General features: G+C 41.6%; 1 protein-coding gene across 1 annotated transcript in view; it reads left to right on the top strand.

Moving 5' to 3' along the window:
- Window positions 1-15,808, top strand: part of otofa (otoferlin a) — a gene marked incomplete at both ends in the record, with an annotated part of 79,068 nt that extends 63,260 nt beyond the window's left edge. Inside the window, 21 exons of the mRNA XM_080048427.1 lie at window positions 362-523; window positions 1,471-1,590; window positions 1,673-1,834; window positions 2,373-2,535; window positions 3,153-3,223; window positions 3,754-3,783; window positions 3,908-4,045; window positions 4,142-4,217; window positions 5,839-5,984; window positions 6,086-6,220; window positions 6,620-6,757; window positions 6,891-7,018; window positions 7,412-7,582; window positions 7,751-7,911; window positions 8,248-8,390; window positions 8,484-8,572; window positions 9,228-9,326; window positions 11,786-12,027; window positions 12,505-12,683; window positions 13,113-13,213; window positions 15,628-15,808. Coding sequence (XP_079904553.1) covers window positions 362-523; window positions 1,471-1,590; window positions 1,673-1,834; window positions 2,373-2,535; window positions 3,153-3,223; window positions 3,754-3,783; window positions 3,908-4,045; window positions 4,142-4,217; window positions 5,839-5,984; window positions 6,086-6,220; window positions 6,620-6,757; window positions 6,891-7,018; window positions 7,412-7,582; window positions 7,751-7,911; window positions 8,248-8,390; window positions 8,484-8,572; window positions 9,228-9,326; window positions 11,786-12,027; window positions 12,505-12,683; window positions 13,113-13,213; window positions 15,628-15,808 — 2,835 coding nt within the window. The remainder of the gene's footprint in view (window positions 1-361; window positions 524-1,470; window positions 1,591-1,672; window positions 1,835-2,372; window positions 2,536-3,152; window positions 3,224-3,753; window positions 3,784-3,907; window positions 4,046-4,141; window positions 4,218-5,838; window positions 5,985-6,085; window positions 6,221-6,619; window positions 6,758-6,890; window positions 7,019-7,411; window positions 7,583-7,750; window positions 7,912-8,247; window positions 8,391-8,483; window positions 8,573-9,227; window positions 9,327-11,785; window positions 12,028-12,504; window positions 12,684-13,112; window positions 13,214-15,627) is intronic.
- Window positions 15,809-17,780: the final 1,972 nt, after the last annotated feature.

Genomic DNA, 17,780 nt, shown 5'->3' with positions numbered 1-17,780 from the left:
TTACCTTTGTATTAGCAGTAGTTGCAGAAGCATGAATGGTAGAGGTTAGCAGCAGTGGTCAGTAAAGAAAATCTGCATCCAAATACTCCCATACCATGTCACAAAGAAAGGTTCTAAAATGCTGATGTACAATATATTTTTGGTGTTTTTTTAGTTTGTGAAATACTAGACGGTTTTCTGCTGTTGACAGGCTTTCCTTTCAATATTCCACATTTTTCTGTAACCTGTGAACACTTTGACCAAATACTGACACCAAGTGGCTGCTGTGGAAAGTGCACCCCCCTCCCCCCAACCACACTAACTCCCTATCCCTTGTCCCACGACTGTCCCCCACCGCCTGCTGTCACAATGTGGTGTTCAGGGAAAGGCTGAGTTCATAGGTCGGACGTTTGCAAAGCCCACCATCAAGATGTGTGACGAGCACTACGGCCCGCCCAGGTTCCCCCCACAGCTAGAGTACTACCAGGTGTACAGAGGAAACTGCTCTGCCGGGGAACTGCTCGCTGCCTTCGAACTGCTGCAGGTAACATATCTAAAAAAAAAAACACACACAAGTAGTGAATAAATGCTTGTGTTGTACACATGCACGCGAACAGTGTACACACATGCAACTCCATTGGGTTTTTTTCTTCAGATATTGCATGTCACTGCTATACAGTAACAAAGGTCACTGTTGCAATGAACAAAATGCATGAAAAGGGGAACAATTGAGAATTTTAGGTGCCACTGAGTTGTATCTTTAATGGTGTGGAGTGTGTACAAAAGATCATAAAACAATTCAAATTATATATTTTTTTTCTTCTTTGTACCAAGCTTCCTGTACATGTATCTTTATGTAAACCTCATCTATTGCTCTTTGCCTGTTTGCGATCCGCTTTCCTATTTCCTTCATCGTCCCACCTTCATCACAAACTCCTTCTACCTATCTTTAATCATAACTTTGCGTTTCTTCTATTTGTATCTCCATTTTCGCCCTTGTTTCGTCCGACATGGTATCAGCCCACACTTCCCTTTGACATCCACTAACATATTCAGTCTAAGTCCTTTCTCCTGTGAAATCTCCATGTTGCTTTTCTCCTTCCCGTGCCTCTTGCTGCTGCCTACAGCTACCTTTGGACGAGGAGGAGATCAGGCGTGCTCTGATCGCTGTCCATAACTTTGCTGTTCCTCAAATAAAGGTGCTCTACTTTCTTCTTTCATTCCCTCTTTCCATCCCACTGTTGTCTTACTCGCGGTTACTCTCTCGTCAGTGTTTGTTCTGCAATAAGTGTCCTTTGTGTCTACAAACATGATTTTAACCGCCTCAAAGTTATAACACTAAGCAAAGAAAGAATGAATATGAATATTAGGGTCTGTATTTAAAAAAGAAATCTTCTGTGGCGTTTTCATGTTGCATCACAGTGCAGAAATCCCAGAAGCATTGCAACCTGTTTGTCTCACATGCATTCCCCCTCTCTTTACCTTCATTAGGTTGGTCAAGGAGGGAGGGCAGACCTTCCAGCCCTTGAGGAGTCCACAGACTCGGAGCGCGGGCCCATTCTGCCTGTGCCCATGGGCATCCGGCCGATCCTGAGCCGTTACCGCATAGAGGTGAGATGTCTTTTCTTTTTAGTTTTTGTCCAATAGCTCCTCTTTCTTCCTCTACTGATTTTTTCCTTTCGTTCTGGTTCAGGTTTTGTTCTGGGGCTTAAGGGACCTGAAGAGGATCAACCTAGCTCAGGTGGATCGGCCCCGTGTAGACATAGAGTGTGCAGGCAGAGGTGTGCAGTCTGTCCTCATCCAGAACTACAAGAAAAACCCCAACTTCAGCACCCTGGTCAAATGGTTTGAGGTGGTAAGTACAGCTCTCGTTTTTTGGCTTTTTTAAAAATTTTTTAGATATTTTTTTGGCATATTTATGCTTTTATTGATAGTGCAGAGAGACAGAGGTGAAATGGGGCAGAGAGGGGAGTGACATGCAGAGATCAACCGCGGGCGGGAATCGAACCCGGGTCTGCTGCTGGGCCCGGCCAGGGGAGGGGGGGGACGCCCTACCAACTGAGCTAAGGGCGCCCCCGTTTTTTTGGCATTTTAAGCTTTTTATTAGACAGTTTGGAGATGAAATTCGAGAATAACATGCAGAGAATGACCCGGACCGGATTCGAACCCGTGGTCTGCTGCTTCTGAGGACTGAGCCTCTATGGGCGGGCGCTCTAACCACTACACCACCACCTCCCTCTGTTTGATATTTAGAGCATAACAGTTAACAGTTAAACTTCCCTTCCTTTAAACTGGTCTATGCATCTTCACTTTACTGACATCTTTTGGAGAACTTAAAATAATTGTAACTTATTGCTATACAATTTTTTTTATTATAATTTTGTTTTTGTCAGGACCTTCCGGAGAACGAGCTTCTGCACCCTCCTCTCAACATCCGCGTGGTGGACTGTCGGGCGTTTGGCCGTTACATCCTGGTAGGGACCCACGCTGTCAGCAGCCTGAGACGCTTCATCTACACCACCCCAGACAAGACCACCAACAACTGGGCCACTGCAGGTGAAGGACGATATACATGTTATAGTGATGTATTGTATTCAATTTGACAGATTTTATCATCTTTTAATATTTCACATGAAAACAACAGCAATGAATGACAAATTCATTTGAATAATTACGAGTGCATTCTTTTGTTCACTTATTTCTCAGTTCTTGGTTTCCTTTATTTCTTGAAATAAATGCTGTACGTCCTTACCAAACATGAACGGTGAAACAAAGTTTCAACAAACAACTTTTAGACTTTGTTTTAACCTTTTTAAGAAATACTAGCTGGACATGGCCACTGAAAGGGTACTGTACGTCGAAAAGGTCCAAACAAACCTTAAGAATGACACTTAAATCCTTTTGACTCATCTCTCCGGTCGCTAAAGAATGAATGATCATTCTTTATTGACCATATTAACTTGATTTCTCTGCTTGCTTTCCATCCTGACCCCTTTTCTTATCTTTCCTCTCTTCTCTTGTTTCCCTCTATCGCATGTCCTTGGCTGTCCCTTGCTCTCCTGCCATCTTTGCTCCAGCTAAGCTAATGAATGGCTACATGGTGCTTACCAATGGCGGCTCCCAGCCTCGCCCCTCACCCAGCCTTTCCTCCCGCACCTTCTCTCGCCCCGCAGGTGACCTCATCGTCAACCTGGACACAGATCCCCTGGTCCGCAAGATGGACACAGTTGTCAAGTTAGACGCCGTAAGCTTTCCCTTTGAGTTGTAGAGCTGAATCTCTGTCGTATAATGTACAGGGGCATCTCAAAATATTAGAACACCAATAAAGAGGATAGAAAATGACAGTAATTTAATTCAAATTGTGAAACTTTAGACTATTCTAGATTCATTACACATCAAGTGAAATGATTGTAGAATCAACATACTTTTCAGGAAGTTGAATTTTTTTTTATGGATTTTTATTCCATGAGCTATAAGCCGTAATCATAAAAATGTAAACTAAAAAAAAGGCCTGCCATATTCATTATACACTCACTTTGTGTGATGAATCTAGAATATATGAAAGTTTCAGTTTTTGAATGAACTTTTCCATGATATTCAATTTTTTTGAGATGCACCTGTACGTCTTAATAAATGTAAATGTTAGGAATAGTTGCACTGCTTTATGTCCAGTCCTTCTTAGCTGCCTCTGTACCTGTGCCACTCCTACCTGCGTCATCCGCTGTGTATATTAATCCTTGTGTTGTTTTATGTGACGCCCCTCCCTCATCCTAGATGTCTGACGCTGTTATAAAAGTTGACATGGTAAGTGATTGTTCCATTAGAAATACGGCAAAGTTTACATGTGCTAAAGTTGACTGCTTGCTGGTTGTGAATGAAAGTCACGGAGCTCATGAGAGTCAATTGAGCGTCTGCAATGTTTTGACAGACAGAGGAAGAGAGTGATAGAGAGAAAAAGAAGAAGAAAAAGAAAAAGAAGGGAGGAATGGAAGAAGACGATGAGCCGGACGAGAGAGTGCTTGACTGGTGGTCCAAATATTTTGCTTCCATAGAGACACTGAAGGAGGTTTGTCTGTTCTATTCTCTGTTCACATGTCTGGTTCTAGTCTGATAGTCTCTCGGTCCAATTATACTGACACAATGTTCTGGCCTGGTGTTCCAGAGCCTCAGGGCCCAGGAGGCAGCTCAAGCTGAGGCAGAGGAGAGAGAAGACCTGGAGATCGCTGCAGAGGCTGCAGGTATTGAACTCCACCCAAACAGCCGTGCTGCCTGCCAGTCTGCCGCTGTCATTCATTTTAAAGTGATACGACACCATATTGGGTTTGAAGTTGTGATACTGCAGAAAATTCCTGACTCTATTTACTTAGAAAAAAAAATGTGGTCTGTAGGAATGTAATGAGACTCATAACTGAGTCAAAAGCTACTACTTATCTATTATATGGTGAGTGCACCATACTCTTAGATGTTGTGCTTTATATAGAACTGTTCCGAATTCCTACTATAAAACTATAAATAAATCATATACAGTATGTCCTACATACTGATCATGGAAGTATATTGTTTAAGCACTGCAGTCAGCATAGAAATATCAACATACTGTACCATTGTATACCAACAGGCAATGATACAATGCATGTGATTCTTTGGTTTCCAAGATCTTTTTGGAGCTGTTTCAATTCCAGCCACAATACGTTTACATTTATTTCTAGCTGTTAGATGTATCCTCAGATTTCTTTGTGCATTGCATTGTGGGAGAATAGTGTCCATCAACAGCACACAAAAAAGTAACCGTATTTTAGTATGCATGATGCCTGGTTCGAGTATACCGTTTTGTGACTTTTGACTTGTACCTGCTAATAATCTGTATGCACAATATATTTGGTGCATACTTTCTGTGAACAATCCCACAATGCAATGTGTTATATTTTATAGATGCAAAAAATACAGCACTCAGACAATGATTCAAATGATTCACTGCTCATTTTAGACTTAACTACTGAGTGATCATTATAATTTGAGCGGTGAAAGAGTGAATGCAGGAGTGATTTTCTGGACTGATTTGTCTGAGGTGTGAGTTATAGCACAAAGCATCTTCATCTCCTTCCTCCCATTGACTCATCCTCCATCAATGCTTTGAACATGAGTGGCACGTTTTCATATCAATGCCCATTTCCCGACATTAACATGACCTCCCAGCTCTGTGGTACACATGAAAGCTGGCTGATACTGTACATTCTCACTGAATTAACTCTCTTCTGCACTCACATAACACTAATTGACTCATTAAATGCAAACATCACTTATTTAGAACATGCAACGTAACACCTTTAGAAAACATTATGGAAATGTTTACAATCTGTTGTCTCACCCCTGACACTGGAGCAGGAGTTAAGAACAGTCTCAAGAAGCGCCCAAGAAATCTTTCGGCTGTTGATTCTACTGCCAAGAAAAAAACCTGGATTTTAAGCAGAAGGTATAGAATCCATGCGCGATCACCAAAGGCTTACCTCATTGCGCTAACAAGGTTGTTGTGAATACTCCGAATTCCTCATGGGGGAAACAGCACTTACGCACTACAGCTTCATATTACTCTTTAAGACAAATGTTTTTCCGTTCTTCTTCTTCTTCTTCTTGTGAGTGGCTTTCCAGTGTTCAAAAACATTTTACTCCGTTGATTTACAGCAAGCATTTCAGATGAAAACAGATGAACAAACCTGTCAGCTTTCATGTTGAATGACACGTGTAGTGCTGTGTGTGCAACCCTGCCCCTCACCCCTCCACCCCTCCACCCCTCACCCCGCTGCTCATGACTTCAACCCCACTCTGTCCATATCCACTTCCACTCACTCCTCCGATCAGATGTCAAACCAGATGACATTCTTCTGAAAGGCTCCAAGACCAAAGAGAAGAGCAAAGACAAGAAGTTCTTCAAGGACAAGAAGAAAGGCCAGTCCGCAGACGGGGCTGAGAATCGACCGGTTAAAGCCAAAGTGGACGAGCTTTTGGTGAGTGTGTCATTCACACTTAGGGACAAACAAATTAGCTGAGAACAAAATAATAAACATGCAGAGACAAAGACTGTATGTGTGTGTTCTACCGCATGCAGGTGTACAACAAGGAGCTGGAGAGCGAGTATGGCGACTTTGAAGACTGGCTCCACACTTTCAACCTGTACAGAGGAAAGGCCGGGGACGATGACGAACAAGCCCAGGATGACGACAGGATTGTGGGCAGATTTAAGGTGGGAACACAGAGGAATGAAATTAACACGCTGACAGAAATGAGGTCCTGGGGGCGCCCTTAGCTCAGTTGGTAGGGCGTCCCCCCCCATCGGCCTCGGCCAGCAGCGGACCCGGGTTCGATTCCAGCCCTCGGTCGTTCTCTGCATGTGACTCCCCTCTCTGCCCCATTTCAACTCTGTCTCTACCATAGATAGTATAATAAAGTCTCTACACTATCAATAAAGCATAAAAATGCAAAAAAAAATATCTTAAAATAAATTTAAAAATTAGGTCCTAGAAACAAATTAAAGGTGGAGTCTGCAACTTGTTGTCAAAATCAGTGAATATCTCCTCAAGGAAAAGTGGTCCAGAATTGCTGTCTGTATTTTTAACCTGTTAATGTTTCTTCTCTCACCCAGGGATCCTTATGTATGTACAAGCTACCTCTGTCTGAAGAGATCACGAGAGAGGCAGGATATGATCCCAACATGGGCATGTTCCAGAGCATCCCTCATAACGATCCAATACACGTCCTTGTTCGTGTGTATGTGGTCAGGGTGAGCGGCCATTTAAATCAGTACTGCAGTTAAAAAAAAATTAAAAAAATTAGACTCTAAACTTATCATAATAGACATAATCATATAGATATTCTCTCTGACTTTTTCTCTGCTCTGTTTTCCTTGACCCCAGGCTACAGATCTTCATCCTGCTGATATCAATGGGAAGGCTGATCCATACGTTGCCATCAAACTGGGCAAGTCAGAGCTCAAGGACAAAGAGAACTACATCTCCAAACAGCTCAATCCTGTATTTGGCAAGTAAGTTGACGTAGTAAGTTAGTAACGATAGCTACTTCTAAATTTAGTTTCAGTTTGTTGTCAGTGCAGGAGAGGGAAAACACTAATAATCCTATAAGTCATATTTGTATTTTCTGAGCTGATCACTATTTAAATGTGGAGTCAGCAATTCTGGAGAAGGCTTGTTGTCAACATCCCTTTTTTATCAAAATCAGTAAATATCTCATCACGATTTGCTACCTGTCCATACTGTGTGTGTGTGTGTGTGTGTGTGTGTGCAGAAAAAATCTGGTGTTTATACACAGCCTAGGCTCTGTAAATGGACATGTAAAAACATGGGGCCCGACATAGCTAGCAACATGTCTAGCTTCATTTTTGTTGACTTATTCTGTTAATCCTCTTGTGTGTGCATAGATCCTTTGACATTGAGGCCACGTTCCCCATGGAGTCCATGCTGACGGTGTCTGTGTACGACTGGGACCTGGTCGGCACCGATGACCTCATCGGAGAGACAAAGATTGACCTGGAGAATCGTTTCTACAGCAAATACAGAGCCACCTGCGGTATTTCGTCCAGCTACTCTGTGTAAGCATCCACGTGTTTTTATCTATTACACAGTTTCATTGCTGTTTAGCTTTAATTTCACAACATGAAAGGCAACATGTCTCATACAACCCCAATAGCATACCTTTTAAAGACTTCACCCAAAGACATCCAAAGTTCAGCTAGCTCTTTGTTATCTATTGATTGTAGCCGTGGATACAATGTGTGGCGGGACCCTCTGAAGCCCAGTCAGATCCTAGCCAAGCTCTGTAAGGAAGGCAAGATCGATGGACCTCATTATGGGCCGGGAGGCAAAGTCAAGGTGGCCAATCGGATCTTCCAGGGGCCTACCGAGATCGAGGACGAAAATGGTATGGCTACATTTTTCTCCCAAAACTCTGTGATCCTTTAGAAGCCCTACATTTGATGAAACATTTATATTTATGCCATACATGCAGGGGATTAGTAGTCTCTGATTTCAATGTAGTGACTTTTTCAAGTAATGAGTACCTAGAGAATACCATAATCTTTGTTGTTTTTTTTCCACAAATTGATTTTCTTCTTTGATTTTCTTCTTCCATCAATTATTTTGTTAGCTGTTTCTGTTTCGTACTTAAAACAATATCCTCTCAATAAAAAAAGATGTCCTATTGGTTAGCTTGTTTTCAGTAGGTTTTGCTCCTCTAATGTATTTTTTTGTGTCCCAGGTCTGAAGAAGCAGACGGAGGAGCATTTGGCGCTGACGGTGCTAAACCACTGGGAGGAGATCCCTAGGGTGGGCTGCAAGCTGGTCCCTGAACACGTGGAGACTAGACCCCTACTCAACCCAGACAAACCTGGCATCGAACAGGTATAGGACAGAGCTCTCACACCTTTTGTCTGGAGCAATGAAACCGATTCAAAATCAGAATCAAACTGTAAATGTTTCTCTGTGCGCTCAAAGGGCCGCATTGAGATGTGGGTGGACATGTTTCCCATGGACATGCCTGCTCCTGGACCCGCGCTTGACGTAGCACCACGGAAACCAAAGAGGTGGGTTTCGAGGCTGGAGCGAATGAGACAAAATATCACAATGAATACAGGTGATACTGATATTATTAGAATATCATAGGAAATGAATTGGAATTGAGGCAAGAATTCATGCAAAAGGGGCCCAAACCAAGTACTGAGTACATATCGATGATTATACTTTATATAGGGCCGACATTTCTGTATTTAAAATACCTTTTTTATAGATTTTTATGTAATATTAAACTTTTCAGAGATTTTGAATGTGGGGTTTTCATAAGCTGTAAGCCATAATAAATACAATTATAACAAATGAAGGCTTGGAATATCTCACTTTGCATGTAATGAGTCTATATTATATTTTAGTTTCACCTTTTAAGTTGAATTACTGAAATGAATGAACTTTTGCACGATATTCTAATTTTTCGAGTTTCACCTGTATATTTTGGCTCCTGAAAATGCAAATGCACTGAAACATTTTATTGCAAAGCTGTTTGTAAATTCTATTCAATGTGACTAAAGTTCTTCAGTCTTTCTTCAACAGAATATGTAGTTTAATCCCCAGGTTAAATAATGGTGAGTCTGTTTGAATAGTTAGCTCTCTTATTAACTGTCGAATATATAAGGTCCAACTGTGTGTGTTTGTATGTGTTCCCTCCTCCTCCTCCCCCCTTACCAGATATGATCTCAGGGTGATTATTTGGAATACAGACGAAGTAATACTGGAGGACGATGATTACTTCACTGGGGAAAAGTCCAGTGACATATTTGTCCGGGGGTAGGTACAGAGGGACGTGGCGGCCACCCAAGCCTCGTTCCGTGGGTGTGAGCTGTGTGTGGATTTTTTTGTTTTGTTTGCAGTTAACCATTTTTTTGTTTTTGTTTTTTTTTCCCATTTTTTTCTGTGTGCGTGTGTTTGTTTGTGGTGTGTCTCCTTGTCTGTCGTCCTCTCTCTCTCCTCTGGTCAATGCTCTGCTGCTGTCTAGCTTTGAGCTTCGTGTTGTTATTTGGAACACTGATGACGTAATTCTAGAGGACGATGCTTTCATGACAGGAGAGAAGATGTCTGACATCTATGTCAGGGGGTAAACACACGTTTCCATCGCATGGCTCGTACAGCTCCCTCCCTGCCTCCCTCCCTCCCTCCCTTCTCCCTGAAGCCCTCATGTCATTTCTTTCTCCCCCATCGACTCTCCATTCAGCACGTATGCCTCGCCTGTCTCTTCCGAAAAGCATGCTGCCAAATGCCAAGTGAAAAGTTCAGGATCAAACCACATAAATCAACTTGTTCAGTAGAATTTTTCTGTCAAATTACAATGTCCTGCTGTCTTTTTGTCAAACTATCAAACTCCACATTTTTTTTCATATTGCAATTGTTAGTCGAACCATTATATTATTTTGTCATACTAAACATTTTTCACCGATATAACAGCTTTTTAACAATGGGATATTTTTGCTATTTGTTTTTCTTATATGATTGTGGTTTGGTCGTGAATTTCAGAACTCTATCAAAATATTTGCACTTTTAATTTTATGTCGTTTGGAGCCTCTTGCATGTGAATACTCCAAAAATATGCATGGCGGTACAATGGAGCTCCAATGTTTTCAATGACATTGTCATGTTGCAGCCTGGTCCCAGTACTGGACCTTCTTCATAGCAGACATTTTGACTAAGGGCAGTTCAATTTGCCTTCCATCCAAAAAATAAACGCCCAGAATAATATGTTCTAGTTTTAATGTGCATAACGATAAATATGACCAAAAACTTTAAACAGTGTTTGAGAGCAATACTTTAGTTTGTTGTCTGGTGTAATATAGCTTTGCCAGGAGGTTACACAGAAACAGGGATGACATGAATACCTTTATGTAGGAACTTCAATTTACGTAAATGGAAGATAGACCAAATATTAACTGGATGGAGGTGTAACATGACCGGTCATTTGGTAGGAAAAGCACAGGTTAACCACCATCTAAATGTAATGCAGCCATAAATGATGTCTTTTATGATATCTGTGCTTTTTTTGTTATCACGTGTAAAATGTCGACACTGAAGAAGGTCTATTATACTTGATAGTACTGATATTTTATTCCTGTAAAAAGGTTAATAATGTGAGGGGTTTTGTGGGGTCTTCTCACTCCAGCATCTCAGCTGACTTGGTGACAAACTGTGGATGTGTCACCTCAGGGACTGTACCATAACAGACAGGCTGCCATCCTCAAACCAACCTATATACTTGGATGAATATCGATTCTTTTTTTTTTTCAAAGTCAAGACCTTCATTTGGGTGCTGTAGAGTTCAGTGGCTGACCATGTGCATGGACAGTAAAGACAGGAGACTGGGGTTGCTTCAGATGGATCCAATGTTGCGACACACTGACATGTTTTTGCTAAAAACTCCAAACATTAAGAAAAAGTAGTGGAAACTCAGTGAAACTCCATTTAGTTTCTTTAATCACCAATGTTTGAATGGAAGACATCCTGATGAAAACAATGTGTCAAAACGTCAGTGTTTAGGTAAACTGAATGGAGCTTCAATGCGCTATACTTTTTCTTAAAGTTTGGATTTTGCACCTCAAAAAAGACTGCTGTGCATTTGCCCACTCTCTTATTTTGCTCAAAACTCCCCCAATGCTTTCTCACCTCGTCTCCAGCCTTATTTCAGCCAGTGCATCTCAAAAAGCAGACCACATTCATTCAATTTTTCCAAAGGCTGACAATCCTTCGTTAAGCTCACTTTTTTTTCTTTTTTTTTTTGAAAGAGCTCAAGTCGGCACAGACCAACCTCATAGGCTTTGATCCTCTGCCATCTGCATCCAGGCACTGATGATGACTTTTTTTTTTTTTTTCAAGGAATTTTTTCAGATAATTTCCACGCAATGGCTCTTCTCCAAGCTTTGTGTGTGCATGGCTTTTACAAATAGTGTGAAGCTCCAACATCAAATCAGATCATGGTTCAACAACAACATGTGTTCATCTCTCTCACACATCTATATATGGATCTGATTTGCTTTTGGGGCACCACATTATGTGTTTGGATCTTTTTAACCTATTAGCATCATCTCTCTTGTAAGCAGCCCGGTACATTTTAACATGTCCTTTGCCCTCCTTTTTAAATCAACCAAATTAATATATACCCTAACTAACAGACTAAGAAGTGCATGACTTACTAAATCTAGCCACTGGTCAGTTAGCCCAGCGGTCAGCCTAATTCTGATCTCTACGGTGCTTCTTCACAGATGGCTCAAAGGGCAGCAGGAGGACAAGCAGGACACAGACGTGCACTATCACTCACTGACTGGCGAGGGCAACTTTAACTGGCGCTTTGTCTTCCCCTTCGATTACCTCATGGCCGAGGAGAAGATAGTCATCTCTAAGAAAGAGTCCATGTTCTCCTGGGACGAGACAGAGTATAAGATCCCCCCTCGCCTCACGCTGCAGGTCTGGGACGCAGACCACTTCTCTGCAGATGACTTCCTGGGTAAGGAGGACGGATGGCAACAGTTAGCTAGTTAGATGTTCTAGTTTTTTTTTTTAGCATTATGTTCAATCCAAAGTATCACCCTCCTTATTGTCTGACTGCACTTTTAACCCCTGGCCATATTGCACAACACAACTTGAACATCGTCATTACTATCTGATTCCAATTTATCCAGTTTGAAATGTATCTATTTATGATGTTCCTCATTTCAACAACTTGTGCATACGTAAATACTGTACTTTATTACAGTAACTTTAACACTTTACCTTGCTTGTGTATGTGTGTATATGTATGTGTTTATTGTATATATCCAGTATACACTGTGTATATTCTATTGAAACTTTTATTTTATTCTATTGTATATTTTCTATTTTAAGCGCAGTAATACGTAGTCTGCCTCACCAACATTTCACTGCGCATACTGTATTAGCTTGTGACAACTAAAGCCTTTTGAATCTTTGAATCTTTGGCTCCCAGGTGCGATTGAGCTGGACTTGAACCGGTTCCCTCGAGGCGCCAAGACGGCCAAGCAGTGTTCCATCGACATGATCCGAAAGGAACACGAGCTGCCCACCATCTCCATCTTCAAACAGAAGAGGGTGAAGGGCTGGTGGCCGTTTGTAGCCCGCGATGAGAACGATGAGATGGAGCTCACGGTGAGTCGCTCAAGAAGTACTGAGTGTAACAGCTTGAGCAAGGTCACAAGGCACCACATGTGAGACCATTGTTTAGGAATATCTTTATAAATAATTTTTAAAATGACTAGAAGGCTACCAACAGACTAAAAAGCTGCTTTTAATTGAACTGTATGTATATAGAAGAAAAACAAGCAACATTGCTATCTAATCCATTTTAAACAGTTTGTTTATTTATCTAGTTGTACCCAACCGTGAGGGTGGAGAACCTTCAACATTCCAATAAAGATATCAGTGGTCCAAAGCAGATTTACAACAGCATTTCTGTTGCTCACAATTCAGCTCATTTTGACAGATTTTTGTGCAGTAAAGAGATGCCAAGACTCAAGGTGTCTAGCTGATTGATTTGCATACATCTAATAAGTTGTTAATGACATGCTGTCCCTACAGGGTAAGGTAGAAGCTGAACTTCACCTGGTGACGGCAGAGGAGGCGGAGAAAAGTCCTGTAGGACTCGGACGGAATGAGCCTGATCCACTGGAGAAACCAAAGTAAGATACTGGCATGTTATGTTTATTTAGAACTTACACACACACACACGTTGTGGAGCATAAAAAAGGCACAGACATGACAAATCTGCTCTTCAAGAAATGAATTCTCACAGTGCAAAAAGCCGTGGATCAGATGTTACATTACAGATCACCACCATTCAAGACTTAAAGGTGGCATCAGCAATTCTGGATAACGCTCTCAAAATCAGTAATTATCACCCAATGATACGCTACCTGTTAGTACTGTGTGTGCTCTGAAAATAATGGGGAAATACACAGCCTAGGCTCTGTAAGCGGTTATGTAAACAAAGGGGGCCCACCGTAGCTAACAACATGCCCGTTTACAGAGCCTTAGCTGTGTACTAGCACTGGATTTCTTTTCAGTGCGCACACAGCAGAGACAGGTAGCAGACTGTGAGGAGATATTCACTAATTTTGACATAAGGTCGTTTTGACAATAATCATTCTCAAGAATTGCTAACTCCACCTTTTAAAGTTTCACAAAGAAGTGATTTGGTCTTTTTTGGACCCCCTGCGCGGCTTTTTGCACTGTCTAAAGGCCTGTAAAGACACTTTCTCCTCCTACCATCTCTTCAACTGTCTCCCTCTGTCTCTCCTCTCCCCCCCGTTGTGTGACTCCCCCCCCTTTCTCCTTACCCTCCCCCGCCCCACTTTTTTTTTGTTGCCTCCATCTTCATTCCTTCCTCTCTTTCCCTCTCTACCTCCTCCCGCAAAAAGTCGACCGGACACCAGTCTAATGTGGTTTCTGGGCCCGCTGAAGTCCATTCGTTACTTCATCTGGCACAACTACCGCTGGCTGATCCTCAAGGCCCTGGGGCTGACACTGCTGCTGCTCATGCTGGGCCTCTTCCTCTACTCATTCCCCGGCTACCTGGTCAAGAAGATACTGGGGGCCTAACACGCTGCTGCTGGTAGCCTCCGCCCCCCTCCTCCTCCTCCTCCTCGCTACTAATCCTCTGCTTCGCTAGTTAGACACTTTACTTCCTGGATTCTCCTGTAGTTCCTCTCCTTTCCCGTCAAAACTCAGTGTCTTTGTTCTCTCTTTTATCTTTTTTTTCCTCTACTTCTGTCTCTCTGTTGTCTTAGCTTTTGATAAGTGTCACAGTTTGTTTTTGTACCATCAAATTGCCATTGCACATCTTACAAGTGACAAACTGCTTGACAAAGATTAAGAAACACTCAGGGACATTTTTTTTTAGACCAAAAAAATGGCGGCCACCAAATGCCTCATTCACGTCATATTGAATGGATGGAAGAGATTTGAAAGATTCCTGTGTTGCTGACTAACAAGTGTTTACGTCTCGGGGCTACAAACACAGGATTATGATAGCAGAATTGGCGGTAGCTGTGCTTGATTGATTTTAATGATGTTATTACCTTCCATGTCCTAACTTTGATATTTAGTTTCCCAGTTTTTACTACAACTTGGAAATTGACGTGGACACTATCTACAAGTCGGTAACTAGTGGTTACGATGACTCCAGTATGACATGAAGGCAGCATAATATGGAAAATGGGTGTTTTTCAATATTCCTTTCAGATGCTCAGGCTTCATTTAAAAGCTTCATGCCACCAAAATAGAGAGAAAGCTATTTTTTGTTCAGGATGTGACAGAGAGCGTTGTGCCTTTTTGCTGTCAACGAACAAAAGAGACTTCTAGCCAAGTCAAAATTAAAAGGAATTTGTTACAACAGACCATGGTTTAAAACATTTGTAAATATATCTATATATAATATAGCAAGTCTGTCTAAATCCTGTCAAGAAGGACAACACAACAGATCCTCATTGTCATCCAGATATCATCCAAAATAATACAGGACTGTTCAGAATATTGTATATAGATGCATGTTTTATTTGATTTTTAATAAAACATGCTATTCAACTATGAGTCATATAGCTTAAGTAAACTAGTGTATAAAGGCAGGACAAAAATAAGTGAAAGTATGGTAGTGATGAGTACTAATGGGAAGTGTCGATTATGAAGTAGAATAACAGAGATTACAGGTGAGGGTCGGTGGACGTCTGGTGAAGGGAACTAAAACAAAAAACTTGAAATCATTGATTCATCCATTTGTACCCACATACTCATTGTGCACATGTGTTTGTATTGTTCCGCTTTCACTCTGTGATGTGATCTTCTGGTCCTCTGAAACATGATATGCATAGGAAATGTGAGCTATGGGCTGTGAGCATGCTGTGCTGCAAAATAATACTGTCACTATAAATGCAACATGGCTGGCTTACTAACCACTAATGCCAGCTTTCTCTCTCTCTCTCTCTGTTACTCCTCCCATTTCTCTCTCCTCTCTCTCCATCCACTCTCGTTAACTCACTTTTCCACCCACCTGCACATCTTCTCCTCCATGCCTTCTCTCCATGCCTTCCCCTTGCAGTCGGCCAGACACCACCTTCCTGTGGTTCCTGAGCCCGCTGAAAGCCATCCGCTACCTGGTGTGCAACCGCTACAAGTGGCTGATCATCAAGGTGGTGGTGGCCATGCTGCTCCTCATGATGCTAGGCCTGTTCCTCTACAGCATGCCGGGCTACCTCGTCAAGAAACTGCTGGGGGCCTGAGAGACTGATAGATGGATGGAAGGATGGATGGATGAGGGAGGGAGGGAGGGAGGGAGAGAGACGCAGAGAGGGTGGATGGACTACCAGGACTCACACCCACAGGAGGGGGGTGGTGGATGGAGGAGAGGGCGCTTCGGAGGTCCGACTGCTCTTCACGTTATTCCCCTTTGAGAGAGAGAGAGGCAGACACCACCTCAATTGACCCCCCCCCCTCTCCCTCAAGAAAAAACTAACTTAACTCTAACCCTCCATCCAATCTGCAGCAAGCCTAACAAATCTAAAAGCTCCATCCTTGAACTGAACTGAAAAAGCGATTGCCTGCCACAAAGTAATAACCCCCTGATCTTTCTTTTTTCAAGCAATGTTACATTAACGTGTATGTTTCATTTACAGCTTTAAAAAAATTCAGGAGTGTTGTGTTAGTGGCCGGACGATGGCATGCACTTTCATTTCAAGTGATGCTTATAGGATCTCTCCCATTACTGCTACAGCAGCAGACGTGAACAATGTTTCTGGTAACACTTTGCTTGAACTCCCTTAACTTAGCATTCATATTCACTATAAAAAAATGTAATAAATGGTTTAGTGAATAACAGTGTAATGCAGTTGTAAGCAGACACCTTAAGGTGGTAACACTTTACAATAAGGTACACAAAATTGTAGTAGCTACTACATACCTACTACATAGATATGTGTTACCTACTACTGCACAGTATTTGTCAACAATAATAACTTCCCCTGTGAAAACATCTTTTATATTTATTACACCTGTTTTACTGTCATTCGTTACCTGTTTATACACCACAGTTGTAGTTGTTCACAAATACATTAATACACACTTAGATCTGCTTAAAACTGCATTTATTCAATGTTCAAATACTGCTTATGAATGCTGACTAAAGGGGGGCTAAAGCGTTACCATTTTTCTAAACTACATTAGCTCTTGCGGTCTTTGCACACTTCAAGAATAATAATGAAGAAACAATAATAAAGATGTCTATTTTCCTAGGTAAATTTAATGAGACATGAGAACAAGATGACTTCCAAATGAATTCAATAAAGACAAGTCTTTCCACAGGGTGTAGTTCAACTGCAATGCTAAATATATTATCTCTCCAATCAAAGCCAGACTTGGGTCAACCCATATTTGCAGATAATTATTCAAAATAATGGTTTTATCCCAAAGTATTTCATGATAATTATGAGGACCAGCCGATGTATACATTCCCATACTTTTGTGTAAAAGTGTAAATGCTCCTAAATGATGTGTCACAGCTCTTAAAAATCATCACATGATAAACAAAAAAAATTGTTTGCAAATATCAATTGACTAAAGTCTGATTGAAAAGTCCTCCAAAAGCAACACATACTTCAAAGTTATCAATGTTTTCTACCAAAATGTGGTCTAATATGTTCGTATGCATGCATCATTGTGATAACTGACCTCAGAGGTCATGTGAGTTGGCATGTCTTTCTGGTTCGACACAAACCAAATCACCACCAGAGAACAATCAAGATGATTTAATAATTTAAAATGCACTGGAGTGGAGTGAGTAGACTAAAGGGGGTCTCGGTTGATTCTCGAAACTCTGGCTCCATCTCACCACCGGATGCCGTCGTTTTTCCGTGTCAGTTACTCCCTCTCAAATTTGCCCATGATTGACCTCATTTGTGTTGCCGTCTTTCGTTGTGATTTTGTGTTTCACTGATTTAAAGGAGTTGTTGTTTGCACTAAAACTTGCCTGTTTTTACAATGAACTTGTGTTTACATATCTGTTGAATTGTGTGCAATGTTTATTTTCTGTCTGTTTTTTTGGCAGTTTGAAATAAACTGAAGCATAAATCTCACCATTGAATCTTTCGTTGTGTGCCAAACCACAAAGAAACCCTTACTGTCTCCTGGGGCTGAAAGGGCCGACAGCAATATCCACTGGTCTGTGACGATTGCTGAGAAATAGCCGGTTATTTATGT

The sequence above is a fragment of the Ammodytes marinus genome, assembly GCF_949987685.1.
Source record: "Ammodytes marinus genome assembly, chromosome: 19".
NCBI lineage: Eukaryota > Metazoa > Chordata > Actinopteri > Uranoscopiformes > Ammodytidae > Ammodytes > Ammodytes marinus.
The sequence above is the reverse complement of the archived record's forward strand: the minus strand, read 5'-3'. Positions and strand labels throughout refer to the sequence as shown.